The sequence below is a fragment of the Urocampus carinirostris genome, chromosome 14 (assembly GCF_059441175.1).
Source record: "Urocampus carinirostris isolate Australia breed hairy pipefish chromosome 14, RoL_Ucar_1.0, whole genome shotgun sequence".
In the NCBI taxonomy this organism is placed as follows: Eukaryota; Metazoa; Chordata; class Actinopteri; order Syngnathiformes; family Syngnathidae; genus Urocampus; species Urocampus carinirostris.
The window spans coordinates 5,528,872-5,547,500 of NC_142362.1; the positions used below are offsets into that span (position 1 = coordinate 5,528,872).

The 18,629-nt window shown below is 39.5% G+C and overlaps 1 protein-coding gene across 1 annotated transcript in view; it reads left to right on the forward strand.

Moving 5' to 3' along the window:
• Positions 1-4,010: 4,010 nt before the first annotated feature.
• The window catches only part of rmp64 (ribonuclease MRP subunit p64), an 18,816-nt gene continuing 4,197 nt past the window's right edge, over positions 4,011-18,629 (forward strand). The window contains exons 1-8 of the mRNA XM_088353433.1: positions 4,011-4,123; positions 4,274-4,428; positions 6,689-6,777; positions 7,999-8,127; positions 9,284-9,358; positions 10,630-10,864; positions 12,386-12,434; positions 16,311-16,650. Of these exons, the coding sequence (XP_088209559.1) occupies positions 4,039-4,123; positions 4,274-4,428; positions 6,689-6,777; positions 7,999-8,127; positions 9,284-9,358; positions 10,630-10,864; positions 12,386-12,434; positions 16,311-16,650 (1,157 nt within the window). The 5' untranslated portion in view covers positions 4,011-4,038. The remainder of the gene's footprint in view (positions 4,124-4,273; positions 4,429-6,688; positions 6,778-7,998; positions 8,128-9,283; positions 9,359-10,629; positions 10,865-12,385; positions 12,435-16,310; positions 16,651-18,629) is intronic.

Sequence of the window (18,629 nt, forward strand, 5' to 3'; positions counted from 1 at the left end):
TAATCAAATAATTCATCGAGCTTGTATATATTGTTAATCGATACCCTATTTATTCTGTGTTATGCTTTTCTCAGGTTTTGATTTAAAATGAAAACAACAAAAATCCTATTTTGCAAAGCTAGCTTGTCCTGGGTGATGCTTTTAGCACATAAAGGCTACTGATCTTCCACAACTGAGGCCTACATATGACGGTCGCCGAAATTCAGGCTTCTTTGACTATTTTCCACTGTTTCCTTCTCTAGCCACTCGTGTCAGCCAATCGGCTGCAAGTTATGGCCGACCGCTAGCCGCTTGTGTTATTATCGGCTGCTCCTGCTTCATCTTTCTGTGTCTTCTGCTGGTCAGGCGAGCGAATGACACTGCATCACGAGATTCACACGTTTTGCTTTTTTCACTGTTTCCTTCTTTAGCCACTCATGTCAGCCACTTAGCTGCAGGTTATGGCAGACTGCTAGCCGCTAATGTTATTATCAGCTGCTCCTAAGCCATCCTTCAGTGTCTTCTGCTGGTAGTGCAAGTGAATGACGCTGAATCACGAGATTCAGACATTTTCTGCTTTTTCGACTGTTTCCTTCTCTAGCCACTTATGTTAGCCACTTGGCTGCAGGTTATGGCTGACCGCTACCGGCTAATGTTATTATTAGCTGCTCCTGCTTCTGTCTTCAGTGTCTTCTGCTGGTCGTGCAAGCGAATGACGCTGAATCACGAGATTCAGAATTTTTCTGCTTTTTTGTCTGTTTCCTTCTCTAGCCACTTATGTTAGCCACTTGGCTGCAGGTTATGGCAGCCCGCTAGCCGCTAATGTTATTAGTAGCTGCTCCTGCTTCAGTCTTCATTGTCTTCTACTGGTCATGCACACTGAAGACGCTGAACTACGAGATTCAGACATTTTCTGCTTTTTCCACTGTTTCCATCTCTAGCCACTCATGTCAGCCACTTAGCTGCAGGTTATGGGTGACCGCTAGCCGCTAATGAACATTAGCGGCTGCTGCTTCAACCTTCGGTGTCTAGTCATGCACGCTGAAGACGCCGAATCATGAGATTCAGACATTTTCTGCTTTTCCCACTGTTTCCTTCTCTAGTCACCCATGTTAGCCACTTGGCTGCAGGCTTTGGCCTGCCTTCAGTCACTATTGTTGGCTGCTCCGTGTGAATAATGTGAAAACTGCTAAACTCTGTCTTTTATTGTAGCTATCGGGGTTAAGGCAACTTTTCCCCCAAAACTGTTTCCTTCTCTAACCACTCATGTTAGCCACTCGGCTTAAAGGTACAGCTCGCCGCTAGCTGCTATTGTTATTGTTAGCTGCTCCGTGTCAATAAAATCAGCGTTGCTAGGTTCTGTGATTCAGGGTCCTGATGCTCGACGAAGCTTGCTTTGCACTTGCAATCATTTACTAGTAGCTTTTTGTGCTAGCCGCTAAAGTTAACCACTTACACCAGCTCTGACCAACTCCAGCCATTGGCTGTTTTCAGCCGCTCGGGGCGTGTCCCGTTTATTTGATAACTTAGTACTCATAGAAAAAAAAAATACCGCTCAACTAGACCTCAGTTGACAATTTGTCACATTAAAAAAATGACTTTGAATCATTTCCCAGTTTCTAAAAAAGATAATCTCCTGCTAGCTGCTAAAGTTAGCCACTTCAACCAGCCCTGACCAACTCCAGCTATTGGCTCTTTTCAGCCGCTCAGGGTCAATCGGGATTTACTCCGCTTTTCACGTCCTGACGCTGATCGAAAAAATGTTATCCTTCAGGCCTCCGTAGTTCTTCTTTACACTTCAGCTCTCGTGGTGAATGACTACACACTGTCGCTTTAACAAAACCTTAGCACGAGTTACCGAGTAATATCCGCTAGTCGAGTATTTGTGAAAAGCACACTTCTTAGCTTCCCAGCAAATGCATATTTTCTTTTTTTCAATGTTTAATATTCCAATGAATAGAATGTAAATAAAGCACAATCTGTCGATACCTGGTTGCATTAGTCAATTTAAAAAAAAATAACCGATTTACCGATATACTCTCATCCTGTAAATACTGTTTTTCAAATGAGTCATGAATATATAAATCATCAGGAAAATAGGTTATGTGAATGAAGCGAGGTCAGGACAAGTCAATCGTTGCTGTTTGTACGGAGGATTTGCGCCCCCTTGTGGGGAGATGTTGTCACAGGGTGTGGGACGGACCCAAATGCAGGACATCAAGAAGACTGAATACAGGGGACGTGTTTGAACCCCAACAGGGTGAGGGGCGTTTAATTTTCACTCTCACCAGCCGTTTTCCTTCAGCTTATTTGCGCCCGGAGTGTTCTGTAATAAACTTTGAAGAAACTGCTGATCTCAGCTTTTATTTTGAGCGACTCACAATCCTGGGTGAAAAACAAAACCAAAAAAATAAAAATGCGGAGGAAGAAAAATTAATTACTTTTTATGCTCAAGGACACTTCCGGCTACAAAATAAAGCACAACTTGAATAATGGAAAATAAATGCTAGAAATAATGAAAACATCACTGTAAAACTATGCCAAAATATAGGCTTTACAACACAACCCACTTACCATTTTTGGGTCAAAAATACGTCGAAAAGACGTCTAAAGTCACCTATAGGCTAAAAGCGATTTACTACATGTCTAAATTTAAAATCTTTCAACAAAAACTCTTTTGTGACGTCATATCTACGCGACATGAAAGCGCACACTTCCACAGAAAAGCACCAAAATATGGAAAAAGCACAGAAGTACAATGAATAAATATGAAAGTGAATGTTTTGTACAGTAGTACGACCTGTATTACACAGTCATCTGTTTATGTAAAATAAACGTGCGGTATTTCAAAAATGTTTTATTGAATAAATATTATTCCTGCGTATCCGTTAGTAGATGGGTCTTTCTTTTCCATGCACTTCGTGGGATATTGTGATTTCCCGAACATTTTTTAATATTTATACCCTAGGGCTTGATAAATACGTCGAGTGTTGTACCGTGAATATTATTAAGGATTACGGTTCGGATTTTTAACCGCAAATTGCTATTTTTCTAAAGCAATATTTGAACCAAAACAGCATTTTTGATTGTTTTTTATTACTTGTGCACTACTTATTTATGACCACTAGATGGCAGCAGACATCACAATGAACTCTAAATTCTGTTCACCATAATTTGAATCAAACTGTTTTGATTTCTTTATTTCCTAATTTTCCCTTGTTTCGTGGTAGTTTGTATACCATATTTACGAAGATTTTTTTCTTTTTAATTTACCCGAAACTTTTACCCAACTATATTGGCCAACAATGTGTTATTGATGCAAGAAAAAGCACTATTAACTATTTTCTATTAGATACATTGACTTCACTTTGTAGTAGTTTATGCACCACAAATAAGTTTTTGTTTTATTTTTATCAAACTAAAACTTTGACTTTACGGCCATTCACGCAAATATTGAAAAGAAAAAAAAATAAGAATACACATTTAAACGGCACATGTGTGTTGATTAAAAATGTTTTCATTATGATCTTGAGCTATTAATATATTTAAAAATATAAATAAAAACTAATTTAACTTAGGCTCACTTGGACCACACGTTGACAAATGTAAGCATTGGTAAAAAAAAAAATACGTGTAGATTTAAGCAGCGAATCTAAAAGGATCTTGACAAAATGATAACTGAAATTGATTTTGAAGCAGTATTATTAAAAAATAGTATGCATACATAAATAATCAAATTAAACGTATTTTTAAAAATTGGATATTCTTTACTTTCACGTTTTGAGACATTTCCTGTTTACCTTTTACGTCATTTCTTTCACGGTCACATGAGCTGACGGACTTCCGTGTTTTCTCAGCGGATACAAAACGATGTTGAAAAAATACAAAACTGAAAATAAAAGTTCATCATCTTTATTTTCCATGTTATTTTTTATCATTTTTTAAATTTTAGAATTCAAACTATGCAAAATGGCACACTTTTAATTCTTTAAGTCACTGACGTCATTGTCTGCGCGCTCACTATTGGCTGACGTACTTCCGCGTTGTTCCCCCTGCAAAATGGCACGAGAAATTTGGAACAGGACTTATGTCCCGGTGCCCTGCACTTTGTCCACGATCTCTTTGTCTATGACTGCCAAAACAGGTGAGAAATCCTTCAGACTTTAATGATCATAAATAATGTGCTGTTAGTCTAAATGGGCAAAAAAATAAGCCGTGTGTGTGGAGGTCTGCGAAACACACGTGGGCGACGTCTATGTTTTTCTCCAATCTACTACCGATTTCTGTTTCACAGGCAAAGTTGTAAGCAATGTGGTGAAAGAAACTCAAAAAACTCTCAACTTACTTCGAAGTACAATTCTTCAGACGGAAATTCGAGTTCTTTACGCCTTGCTGTACAATCTGAACAACAGTTCAAGAGGCATCAAAACCTTCCGAGTCTTAAAGCAGGTAAAAATTGTTGTCCGTTCATTTTCATGTTGGAGTTATGGGCGCCACCAGGCTGTACTTGCCCAAGACACACCACAGGACATGGTGCTCTTACGACCTGATTTCATAAGGGATCTAAACAGTATGACTGTAGTTGTAGTATTAACTATTATTGTATATCTGCAGTCGGATTTTGGTAGTACCACTGTAGTTTGATTTTTGTAGTATTTCGGCAGTAGTATTTTTGTAGTATTCTATAGCTGTATATAAATGCAGATCATTTACCATTCTTATTTTTGTATAAGTATTTTTTGGTATTTCACTACCTGTAGTAGTATTTTTGTAGTATTCCTATGGTAGTATTTTAGTACTATTACTTTACTACAGAATATGACCCGGTAATACTACAGAAATACCATAAAATAGCACGTAAATATACAAAATACGACTACATTGATACTACAGAAATCACATAAAATCCAACTACAGGAACACTACAAAAATAAAACGACAATAATACTACAAAACTGCTACTATAGAAATACTGCACTATAGAAAATATCCTCAGTAATATAATGCAAATATTGTACTATAAAAGTACCATAAATTACTACAAAATACAACTACTTTAATCATTCAGAAATACTGCAAAATCCTTCAACAGAAATAATACCAAAATACAACTACAGTTACACAGTGCTATTAAATGCTACTACATAAAAACTACAAAATATGATCTGTTATATTACATAAATACTACAAAAAATACCATAAGATACTACAGAAAATACACGTTTAATGCTACGAAAATATTGCAAAACCCTACTATAGAAATACAACTACAGTAATACTACAAAATGCAAATACAAAATATGACTTTAGTTATATTTCATAAATACTGCAGAAATACCATAAAATGCAGAGTTTAATGCTACAGAAATACTACAAAATCCTACAACACAAATACTACAAAACACAACTATAGTAATACTACAAAATGCTGCTACAGAAATACTACAAAATATGACCTCGGTTATATTTAATATAGTATACTACAGAAATACCATAGAATACTGAAGAAATACCTTAAAGTACAACACAAATAATACAAAATACATCTAGTTTAATGCTACAGAAATATTACAAATTCGTAGTTCAGAAGTACTACAAAAATACTACTCGGTAATACTACAAAATGCTACTACAAAGTATGATCTTAATTATATTTCATAAATACTGCAGAAATACCATAAATTACTACAGAAATACTACTAAACACATCTATAGTTTAATGCTACTGAAATATTGCATAATCCTATTACAGAAATCCTACAAAAAATATAACTACAGTAATACTACAAAATGCTACTACAAAATATGACCTCAGTTATAGTTCCTAAATACTACAGAAATACTATAAAATACTGCAGAAATACCATAGAATCAGAAATTCTAGAAAATACATCTAGTTTAATGCTACAGAAATACTACAAAATCCTACAACACAAATAATACAAACAACAACGATATTAATACTACAAAATGCTGCCACGGAAATTTTACAAAATATGACTTGTTATATTTCATATTGTATACTACGGAAATACCATAAAATACTGAAGAGATACCAAAAAGTACTACAGAGATACTACAAAATGCTACTGCAAAATATGACCTCAGTTATATTTCCTAAATACTACAGAAATACTATAAAATACTGCAGAAATACCATAGAATCAGAAATACTAGAAAATTTTGTTTAATGCTACAGAAATACTACAAAATCCTACAACACAAATACTACAAAAAACAATTATTGTACTGAGAAGTGCTGCTACAGAAATACTACAAAATATGACCTCAGTTATGTTTAATATATTCTACAGACATATAAAATACTGGATAAATACCATAAAGTACTACAGAAATACTACAAAATCCTACAACACAAATACTACAAAAAACAACGATATTAATACTACAAAATGCTGCTACAGAAATTCTACAAAATATGACTTAAGTTATATTTCATATTGTTTACTACAGAAATACCATAAAATACTACAGAAATACTACAAAATGCTACTACAAAATATGACCTCAGTTAAATTTCCTAAATACTACAGAAATACCATAAAATACTACAGAAAGACTAGTATATACTATTACGATTAAATACGGCAAAATACAACTACGTTAATGCTACGGAAATTCTACAAAAAACAACTACATGAATACTACGGAAATACTACAAAATACAAATAAGATTTTCCTTTTGTAGGTGGAGCAATGCGTGAACCGACTGAAGGAGATGAAGTTGGAGGAGGCCTTGCAGAATCTCAAGGAAATGTGTCCTCATCAAAATCCCGTGTAAGCATTTCACCCTCCTCGCTGAACAAATTTCTGTCGATGTCGTATAGTGATGTTTCATTTACCTTCTGTGTTATTTGAATTAAGCTGGTTGAGTGGAGTAGCGGGTGGATGCAGGGGGGAGGTGACATCTCCTTATTGATAAAAGTCCCGATCGTCCATTGGTTACAGCCCTGCAGCTTAACGAGGGTAGTGATGTGTGTGCCTTGTTCATGTTTTTTGATGGTTGAATGCATGGTTTCCATTATTATCACAGAAAGCCATCGTGGAAGGTTGTTCAGCCAATAGTATATCAGCATCTTTGTGACAAACTAACGACAGACTAGCATTTTATATGAAGCATAACTTTTGGGACACATTTATTCTTTGCATATGTCAGTAAGAGGGGAAAATACTGTGAAGAGGGATCAGGAAAAAATATCAAAATCTTAGTTTCCATGGTTATCATGCATTTGCTTCTCTCTTTATCATCACTGCAAGCCTTGGGACCCATAGCGGATAAATTCTGACCAAAAAACAGTTTTTAAAAAAAATTCCGAATCGCTTAGAAGTTCTCAAGATTCTAAACCGTTTGAAGAGAACGGCATTGTGGGAGGAAGTTCAGCCAACAACAGATCGGCATTTTGATGACACCATGACGTAAACCAATAGCAGACCAGGGTTTTATATGAAGCCAACCCATAGTGTCACTTTCAGGACACGTAAAACAATTTGTATTTGATTTTTTTTCATATTGTGGCGATTATACCATAAAGAGGAGCTGAAACCATAAAAAGGAGCTGAAAAAAATCGCAAGCTTCGTTTCCATGGTTATCATGCATTTGCTTTTGCCTTTAGCATCACCGCAAGCCTTTGGACCCATGGCGGATCAATTCAGTACAAAAAAGCTGTTTTATATCTCCAAATCTCATAGAAGTAAACAATTCTCAACTGTATGAAGAGAAGGACATAATGGGAGGGCGTTCAGCCAACAGCATATCGGCCTTTTCATGGAGCAAACCAATCGTAGGACAGCATGTTTTATGATCCCGACTGATTGTTTTTGGCCAGATTATTTGTCGTCGATGTCATGTATTTGGGGGAAATGTAAAAAAGGGCCGAAAGAGAAAAACGTCATAAGGCGGGGTTGCCGTATCGAGGAGGTCTACCTTATTTAAAAATCTCGAATTTAATGTTTCCTGTTATTGCATTGCCCATTCACTAGTTTTCTGTCTTTTGCAGTCGGGTTCGTAAGGAGGGCTTCAAGTGTGAACTCCCCAGCCAGCCCACGCTGGAGTGGCAGTGCCTTAAAATTTTAGGGGGCGCCCAACTTCTGGGCTGTACCCTGAAACGATGCTGCACAGCTTTCACGTATCCTTTTTCGGAGTATAACGCTCATATTTGTTTTTATCTTATTTTGTCCTGTTGTGGATTAACTGTGACTGTAACGTGGGGCGCCACTTATTTTGGAGAGGACGTCGTTGGGCGTCGCCCCAAAATATACGCAGAGAGGAGATATGGCAAAGAGGGAACGCTCTTTATTCAGAAATGTTCAAGTAACATTCCTTAATGTTCATTCAAATAACGTTTGAGCCATGTTCAAAGTTTGTTCAAGAAACGTTGGGCTTTATACTGTGCTCCAAAGATCTTAGCTTTTGACTTTCTGTCACAACATTATCCCATTACTCATGACTCCCGCCAGATGTCTTCACACAATAGGCTACTGTCAGCTCGAAGACTGCTGACTTACAGTTAATCCACAACAATCCGGGGTTGCCACTTATACAAGCCACCTGTGAGACACACCAAACACGTGGAAGAAGGTGCTCTGGTCAGATGAGACCAAAATCGACGTTTTTGGCAACAATGCGAGACGTTATGTTTGGCGTAAAAGCAGCACAGCTCATCACCCTCAACACACCGTCCCCACCGTCAAACATGGTGGTGGCAGCATCATGATTTGGGCCTGCTTTTCTTCAGCAGGGACAAGGAAGATGGTTAAAATTGATGGTAAGATGGATGGAGCCAAAAACAGGACCATTCTGGAAGAAAAGCTGATGGAGTCCGCAAAAGACCCGAGACTGGGACGGAGCTTCGTCTTCCAACAACACAAAAAGCAAAAGCTACAATGGAATGGTTCACCAAAAAACATATCAGGGTGTTCGAATGGCCAAGTCAAAGTCCAGACCTCAATCCAATTTGGAATCTGTGGAAAGAACTGAAAACTGCTGTATACAAACGCTTTCCATCCAACTTCACTGAGATCGAGCTGTTTTGCAAGGAGGAATGGGCCAAAATATCAGTCTCTTGATGTGCAAAACTGATAGAGACATACCTTGAGTGACTTGAAGCCTTAATCGCAGCAAAAGGTGGCGTTACAAAGTATTCACTCAATGGGGCTGAATCATTTTGCACACCCACTTTTTGTTTTTTTATTTGCTAAAAAAGTTTAAAATATCTAATAAACGCTTTTTTATTTTTGTTATCTGCTCTTTTTTAGCATTTACCTTAAAAAAAATCACATCAGATTATCCAAGCTGCATATGAGACACGGGTTCGAGATCTTGAACACGGTGATTACAAGCATGCTCAGTCGCCTCTGGTGAGTCAACTCTACTTATAAAAGTGACACATTTCATAAACATTTAAGCTAGGAATGCTTAATGACATTACACAACTTGAAGAAACTTGCGTATTTGGTCACCATCTTGCTGCTACCGAAGCCTCAAGGAGGATTATGCAAAGTACTTTTAGCACCTAACAGTCTATTAAAGCACATATCTGAGTCCTGCACCAAGATTCAGGAATTTTAATCTTTTTTTCCACTGTTTCATTCTCTAGCCAATCATATTGTCCACATGGCGTTAGATTATCTTTCCCTGCTAGCTGCTATTGTTTTTGTTACCTGCTCAAGATAAATCTTGCTCTTACAGTCTTACTGGAGTTTTTTAGTAGCTTCTCATAAACATTTAAGCTAGGAATGCTTAATGACATTACACAACTTGAAGAAACCTGCGTATTTGGTCACCATTTTGCTGCTACTGAAGCCTCAAGGAGGATTATGCAAAGTACTTTTAGCACCTAACAGTCTATTAAAGCACATAGCCGAGTCCTGCACCAAGATTCAGGCATTTTGATCTTTTTTTTTCCACTGTTTCATTCTCTAGCCAATCATATTGTCCACATGGCGTTAGATTATCTTTCCCTGCTAGCTGCTATTGTTTTTGTTACCTGCTCAAGATAAATCTTGCTCTTACAGTCTTACTGGAGTTTTTTAGTAGCTTCTCATAAACATTTAAGCTAGGAATGCTTAATGACATTACACAACTTGAAGAAATTTGCGTATTTGGTCACCATCTTGCTGCTACCGAAGCCTCAAGGAGGATTATGCAAAGTACTTTTAGCACCTAACAGTCTATCAAAGCACATAGCCGAGTCCTGCACCAAGATTCAGGCATTTCGATCTTTTTTTTCCACTGTTTCATTCTCTAGCCAATCGTGTTGTCCGCATGGCGTTAGATTATGTTTCCCTGCTAGCTGCTAATGTTTTTGTTACCTGCTCTAGATAAATCTTGTTCTTTGAATCTTACTGGAGTTTTTTAGTAGCTTCTACATTTAAGCAAGGAATCTTTTAAGCTTTTACAGTAAATGAATCTCCGCTCCAAGTATTTGTTATCGACCTGCTCTTAATACTAATCGATATCGGCCCTGAAAACCCCATACCGGTCGATCCTTAGTCTTTTGTTGTCGCTGGTGCACTCGTATCCTTTGGGCTTCCGTAGCGTGTCTTTGAATGCCATTCTCGGCTACAACGATCTCTAGTGACGGATTTTTTCACACTGTCCCTTTAATTAACGATTTTTGTTTGTACAGGGTTATTTTCCGCGGACTCCTGACTTGCCTGTCGATTCTGTACCGGCGTCTGTTGGAGTTGCGGGCGGTAATAAGGCTGGTTCGGCCCATGCCTTACCTCACCGACTTCCAGCTTCCGGTCAGCTTTGAAGATTTCCTGGAGCCTTCAATTTCAGCTTTACTCATCAACGAGACAAAAGCCCAGAAAATGAATCCGAGGCCTTTTGAGGAAGCAAAGGAGAAGAAAAAATCCAGGGTATGTACACCCCTAGGTTCGTATGAGCTCGGAGAAACGATTAACCGAATGATACATAGAACTTAAGTGTAAACGTTTGAACATTTACAACAGTTGGGGTTCGTACGGGGGCTTGAAATCCTTGAAAATGCTTGAATTTTAATGTTGTGTTTTCAAGGCCAGCAAAACGCTTGGGCGTAGGGCTTGAAAATGCTTCAAATAGTGTGTGAAAATGATGCCGACATTCCTGCTCTGCTGGTTTGTCATTATTTTTTTTGTTCATGTGAAGCGTCAAGCCCCCTACTGGTCACACCCAAGAGGACAGCTCTATTTAGAAAACTGCCTCTTGTGCTCAGCTCCTCTGATTTTTTTTTAATGATATATTATAAATAATAATAAAACTTTATACAGGGCAGCACGGCGGCGCAGTGGTTAGCGCATGCACAGTTCATGTCTTGGGAACCTCCTGCGTGGGTTCAAATCCAGCTCCAGACTTGTGCGGAGTTTGTATGTTCTCCGGTTTCCTCCCACATTCCAAAAACATGCATTTTCAGGTGAATTGGCCAGTCCAAATTGTCCCTAGGTGTGGGCAAGACACATTGAATGAGCGAGTGAGTTGTCTGTCCCCCGTGTCCCCTGCCCACTGCCCGATGATTGCTGGAATGGGCTCCAGCACCCCCGCGACCCTACTGAGGATAAGCGGTGTAGCTAATGAGATGGGATGAGAACTTTATACACTAAATTATTCAGTAATTAGTAATTTCATGTTGTAGGCGGATCCCTGAAAAACATAAATTAAAATACTCAGTTTCCATAGGGTTTCCAAAAAACCTGACCAAGCTCAGGGGTCTTCCGTAATCTGAAAGTCTGTCACACGACTTCCGACTGGTTCAGTGGACTTCTAATCTTTCAGAGATTGGGCAATTGTGCATGTGATCTCTTCTGTTCAACAGCAGGGCAGACACCTTTCATTGGTTTACCCCTGCTGCATCATACAGGTGCTCTGATATACATCAGTGTAAAGCTCGAGGGAGTTATCGCAAGTACAATTTCTGATCTCCAAAATAAAATACATTTCACTTAAAAGCAAAATACAAATTTAATAGTAATATGAAAAAAGGAGACTTTTGTTAAAGCCCCCAGCAATATTTGGCCACTAGATGGCACTGTGTTGTCTGATGTTCAGCATTAATATAGCGATTTTCAAGTCAATGAAGACCCTTCAAAGCGCTTTACAATGTTCATCACACACACCCATTCACACACACTCACACACACCGATAGCAGCATCAGCCATGCAAGGCAACTACCCATTTATCGGGGGCATTAGGCATCAGTGTCTTGCCCAAGGACATATAACACGTAGGAGCCAGGAATCGAACCCGAGACCTCTCGATCCCAAGACGAGCGCTTTACCTCCTGATAGTGCATGTATTATTGCCTTGTTTCCAGATAAATGTTTTGTTTTTGACTGAAACGTTCTTTTGTATCACAAGGAGGCACTAGGTATTACACATTGTCCCTTTAACCTTTTTCTTCCAGGACCGTCACAAAAAGATTAAAGAAGAAGTCGGTGTTGTCGTGCAAAGAGGTATGGTGCTTTTCTGTTCTTGTGTAGATGATCGGTAAAGAAAGTTCCTTAAATCCGAGAGTGTGTCTTGATTCAAGTACCGTATTTTCCTGACTATAAGGCGCACCTAAAAGCCTTAATTTTTTTCAAAAGCTGACCATGCGCCTTATAATACAGTGCGCCTTATATATGGATCAATATTAAGTCGCAAAGTCTTGCAACTAAAGCAAGCAGCCGCCGACTAGATTTTCCCCCGAAGGCGAAGTCGTTCGCGGTGTATGTTGGGATGTATATACCAGCGTTTCATTTCCTAACCAATGTGTCAATCATCATTTGAATCAGTCACTATTGGCTAAAGATATTCGGAGGTAAAGGGGGCGGATCCTTTTGATCATTTACAGGCTCGCATAGGCTAAAGGGGCGAAACAAAGCCTGCAATTGGCCGAAAAAGACGAATGTGAATCACACGTTGGGCCGCACGATAGAACAAACATTCTGTCGGGGGCCGGACTAGTAGATTAAAGAGAAAGAAGAAGAAGATAAAGAAATAAGAGAAACAGGGAGGGAAAAGGAGAGGGCGGGACAAGGAAAGAAAAAGAAAGAGAGGGAGAGAGCGTGAGAAACAAAAGATAAAACGTCATGAGAGAGGGGGAAAAGAAAGGGAGAGGAAGAAAGAAATCCAAAGAGAAATAGACAGAAGTAGAGAAAAAAGAAAACAAAGCGCAACAGGTATGAAGAGAGAAAAGGAAAAAAGGAAGTTAGAGCAAAAGAGGTTAAAAGACACAGAAAGAGAAAGAGACAAAGAGCAACAAAGGAAGAGAAAAAGAGAGACAGAGAGTAAAAGAGACAGAGAGGGAGAAAAGGGATGGAAAAGAAGGAGAAATAAATACAAGTACAGTGTCTTTGTTCGAGGCACCTGGCTTTGGCAACATCAAGTTGACATATTTCAACCTGCAGCTCGTTTTTCTCTTGCGCTTCTCTGAGCGTTGTCTCCCGGGCCGGATTCAATCCCTTAGCGGGCCTGATCTGGCCCGCGGGCCGCCTGTTCGACACCTGTGCACTACGGCATGGAGAAAACATTTTTTACTATTCTGTATTTGTAAATATTTTACTCTCCTGGATTTACTACACTCACGGTTGTAAGAGGACCATGGTTGCGTATCATTAGGGCGCCCGCTTTGAGACTGGGAGGTCGCTGGTTCGCGCCTCGGCCGAGTCATACCTAAGACTTATAACATTGGTAAAATGGCGGCGCCCTCTGTTGGCTGCGGCTGCATCGGCTCGCTACAACGGGTCAGGTGTATCGACATTTCCTTCTGTGTACATTGTTACAAAAGAATGACAATACAAAGGAAATTATTATTATTATTGAACGTGATGGCTGCAAGAGAACTTTGGTGAGCTATGCGGCTTTATATTTTCCCGGTATCCTGTTTTAGACTGATCTTGATGTTTCTGTGATGAGTCTATTTTTAAACTCAATTCAATTCAAAGTGTTTATTGCCATATGCACAGTAAAGAACCCCGTTTCCCTGCACAATAAAATTCTTATTTTGCTGTCCACACAGTTGCCAGCGAAAAAGAAAATAGAAACTAAGGAATGGTTGGCATTTTTTGAATCCCAAGACTAACCTTCCGAATGATATGTGGGACGATGCATTTGAGTGATTGGTGACATCGTATAGACACTGTTTCCGTACATGTCTGAGACACGTATTTGCTTCTTTGCAAGCTTTGGGAATGTTAAGGGGGTAATAAGTTGGACTAAATCATCTGACTGTTTTGTCCACGTTCCCATTGTAGCGCCTTATAATCCGGTGCGCCTTATGTATGGAAAATATAGGACCAAAAACTGTTTTTGGGGGGGTGCGCCCTACAACCCGGTGCGCCTTATAGTTGTGAAAATACGGTATGTTGAACTTTCAAAGACACTGAAAAGAATTCACTTAAAATTGTTGTGGAGCCAATCCTTCAGATTAATTTAAGGGTTTTCCTCCCCTTTCCTGATAAAATACCTAAAAAACATATGTCCTGCTCTCGTTCCACGGACAGACTGAGGAGATCTTTTCTTCCTCATGCCATGAGGCTCTTTAACTCCACCCGTGGGAGTAAAAGCCCACATGAAACCCCACCCCTACATTTGCATATTACCCTATTTTTATTACACTGTGTATTTTCCGTAGCACTATTTCAATACTCTATATCAACACGTTATATTGGGTATTTTTGTTTTCTATATCTTTTATTTTATTATTTTATTTTTCAACACAAGGATACTGCTGGAAGTGTGAATTTCCCTACGGGGATGAAGAAATTATCCATCTATCAAAAGGTAAAACGAGTTTAAAGAATAAACTCAGCTCTTCAATCGAATTGGTCAGTCGATTCTTTGTTCAAGTCTTGTTTATTTGTGGCGCCCTTAATCACAAGAAGTCTCTAAGGGCTGCACAGACCACAGATTATTGCAAACTACAGACTACCATGACACCATCCCCTGATCTAAAACCGACATGAGGGCAAGGAAAAACTCAAAAACCTCAAGTCGAGTCAAGCCATGTTTATTTGTGGCGCCCTTAATCACAAGAAGTCTCTAAGGGCTGCACAGACCACAGACTATTACAGACTACTGACTACCATGACACCATCCCCTGATCAAGAACCTACATGAGGGCAAGGAAAAACTCCAAAACCTAAGCATGAAGGAAATGAACACACAGTACACAGACATCAACATGAAATATAAGTCATAAGTCAAGTCATGTTTATTTGTGTAGCCTTTAATTAAGAGTACTTAAATGGCCTTACAAACTACACACTATTGTGACACCATGCCCTGATCTAAAACCTACATGAGGGCAAGGAAAAACTCAAAAACCCCAACATGAGGAAAATGACGAAACCTTGAGAAGGGACCGCACATGAGGTCATCCCCCTTCCAGGATGACCAGGCCAAAATGGACGTTGCAAGACACAGACATTGTCAACATGAAATATATGCTGTTCATATGCTATAGAGTAGAAGTGTGTTTTGACCTTAGATTTAAACATTTGCACTGAGGTTGCAGACCGAATCTCAGGGGGAAGAGCACTCCACAGCACCAGGGCCTGAATGGAGAACGCTCTCCAACCTACAGATTTCTTCTTGGCTCTTGGGATCACTTGTAGACCAGCGTTTTCAGAGCAAAGGCTCCAGACCGGAACATAGGGGGAAATTAAATCTGAAAGATATGAGGGAGCTAGTCCATGCATGATTTTGTATACTACCAAAAGAACCTTAAAATCACATGTGACCAAAATGTGATTCTAAACCAGTAAAAATAAACATTTGTTTAAAATTGCCCACAATTCATGTATTTTTTGTTTTTTTTGTCAACTTAGTCTTAAATTAGATTTCAAAACGCATTAAAAAGTCTTAAATTTAACTTGCCTTAAGCTGTAGATACCCTGTAGGAGTAACTAAATATTACTAACTTTCCATTAAAGCACAATTAATGGCAATAATGATTTGTAACTATCAATGCAGTTAATAGCGGCTAATGCTTTGGTATTAACACCCAATGTTTGACTTAGACCAGGGGTCTTAAACCTTTTTCAAGCCGAGAGCTACTTTTGGTTACTAATTAGCGCAAAGGGCACCCAGTCTTTTATGCTTTTCTAAGATAACAAATGTATCATGTTATTACTATGTTGTTACTATGTTATTACCTGGTCAATTAAAAAGCCTCGACAGACAACTCCAAAAATCAATTTTACCAGAAAATCACAGTGATCCAGCAATGGTTTCAGATCAGGTCAGCGACCCCTAATTATGATTAAAGCTTGTGCAGACGTTTTTTTTTACCCCTAGGTGGTGCTAAACACTACACTCTGTCCCTTTGAAAAAACAATGCATTTCAGTGTCCGTTCCGGACGCCAGCGCCAAGCCCCTCAAAATCATCGGCAGGACCGTGGCCAAGAAGACCACCATCCTCCCGGAGAATCCCCTCCAGAAGAGGCTCCGCCCACATGAGCCACGCCCACCTACACCACGCCCACCAAAGTCGCCACGCCCATCGGAGCGCCCACGACTTTTCCAGAAACACGCCGGCCGAGCCACGACCTTCAAAGAAATGACCACAAGTTTAGACGTCATGATCCACTGGTGCAAAGCTCGCAAAATGAAACCAACGGAACGCAGTTTGACCTTCCTGAGGTTGAAAAGTCGACAGATGAGCGCGGCGGAAGATGCCGGTTACAAGTAAGGAGTGAATTCATCCTCACATAAGCAGAAATGAATGTGTGAATAAATGCATCCGAATATACAGTGACCCCCTTGAACTTTGTAAACTTTTGCCACATTTCATACTTCAAACATAAAGATATAAAACTGGAATTTCTTGTGAAGCATCAACAATAAGTGGGACACAATCATGAAGTGGAACACACTATATTGGATAATTAATACTTTTTTTTAACAAATAAAAAACGAAAAAGTGGGTGTGCAAAATGATTCGGCCCCTTTTAGTGCAGCAAATTGTCCAGAAGTTCAGTGAGGATCTCTAAATGATTCAATGTTGATCTAAATGACTAACGATGATTACTGGAATCCACCTGTGTGTAATCAAGTCTCTGTATAAATGCGCCTGCACTGTGATAGTCTCAGAGGTCATCATGAAGAACGAGGAACACACCAGGCAGGTCCGAGATACTGTTGTGGAGAAGTTTAAAGCTGGATTTGGATTCAAAAAGATTTCCCAAGCTTTAAACATCCCAAGGAGCACTGTGCAAGCAATAATATTGAAATGGAAAGCGTATCAGACTACTGCAAATCTACCAAGATCGGGCCGTCCCCCTAAACTTTCACGGGGAAAATGTACGACGGCAAAATACAATGGAAATATAAGACGATCAAAATATGACAGCAATTTTGATACGAGGACAAAATACAAAGGCAATATATGTCAACTAAATATGATTGCAAAATCTATTTATCTAGACATCAAGACATCACCTAGTCATCTAGACATCTATCTATCTACCTTGGTCATATCCCTCAAGAGGGGTGACCGACAGCATGACAAACACATACAAAAACAAAGAAAATAAAAAGGGGGGAAAAAATAGCAAAAAACACAAACAAAACATTCCAAAAACATGCATTTCAGGTGAATTGGCCGGTCCAAATTGTCCCTAGGTGTGAATGAGCGAGCGAGTGAGTTGTCTGTCCCTGTGTGCCCTGCGATTGGCTGGCAACCAGTTCAGGGTGTCCCCTGCCCACTGCCCGATGATGGCTGGGATGGGCTCCAGCACCCCCGCGACCCTACTGAGGATAAGCGGTGTAGCTGATGAGATGAGACAAACAAAACATTTTCGGACACTGGCCAACCCAAATGCCCAAACACCCAAACAAGTTAGGCACCCAGAGATGGGTAGGGTTACTTTAACTGGATTACTTTCAATGACTTTTGGATTACTCCAATACCAAATATGCTAATAAAAGACAAAAGAAAACTAAATATGAATAAAATGATGACTCGCAACACGTGGTAAGCTTTCTCTCCTGGCTTTGATCTCCGGCAAAACTAACATAAAATGCGACAGAAACAAAATGATAATAAATCCAAACAGCTTGCCAACATCATTTTTGTCTTTTATTAGCATATTTGGTATTGGAGTAATCCAAAAGTAATTGAAAGTAATCCACTTAAAGTAACCCTACCCAACCCTGCCGGCACCTAAGTCGGTCATGCTTTTGTCCCTCCGGATGAAACGGGACACGAGAAAGCGGCCATGTCAGGGTGACACAATACACTCTTTTGTTCGACAGCAGGGCCCGACAGCTTTCGCTGGTTTACCCCAGCCGCATTATATGGGTGCCCTGCCCGTCCCTTGGAACGCGTCCAAACATCCCACTATCCTTTCACAACACCTCTCCACTCATTCCTATCACCAACAAGAGCTCTAGCTTTCACTAGATTTAGACCTCTTTCCTGCAGCGCACTCATAACACCATCCATCCACATCAATCGCAGCCTTCCATTGACTTCTGCTCTGTAGATCCTCTTCCACATTCGCTCCTCATCCATCCTCTCCATGATGGCAAAATAGGACTGCAAAACACACCCACAAAGTACGATGACATAATACAACTGCAAAATAAGTCTACATGATACAAACATAAAATATGGCGGCAATATGTGGCGACTACCGTAAACTCCGGACTATAAGCCGCCACTT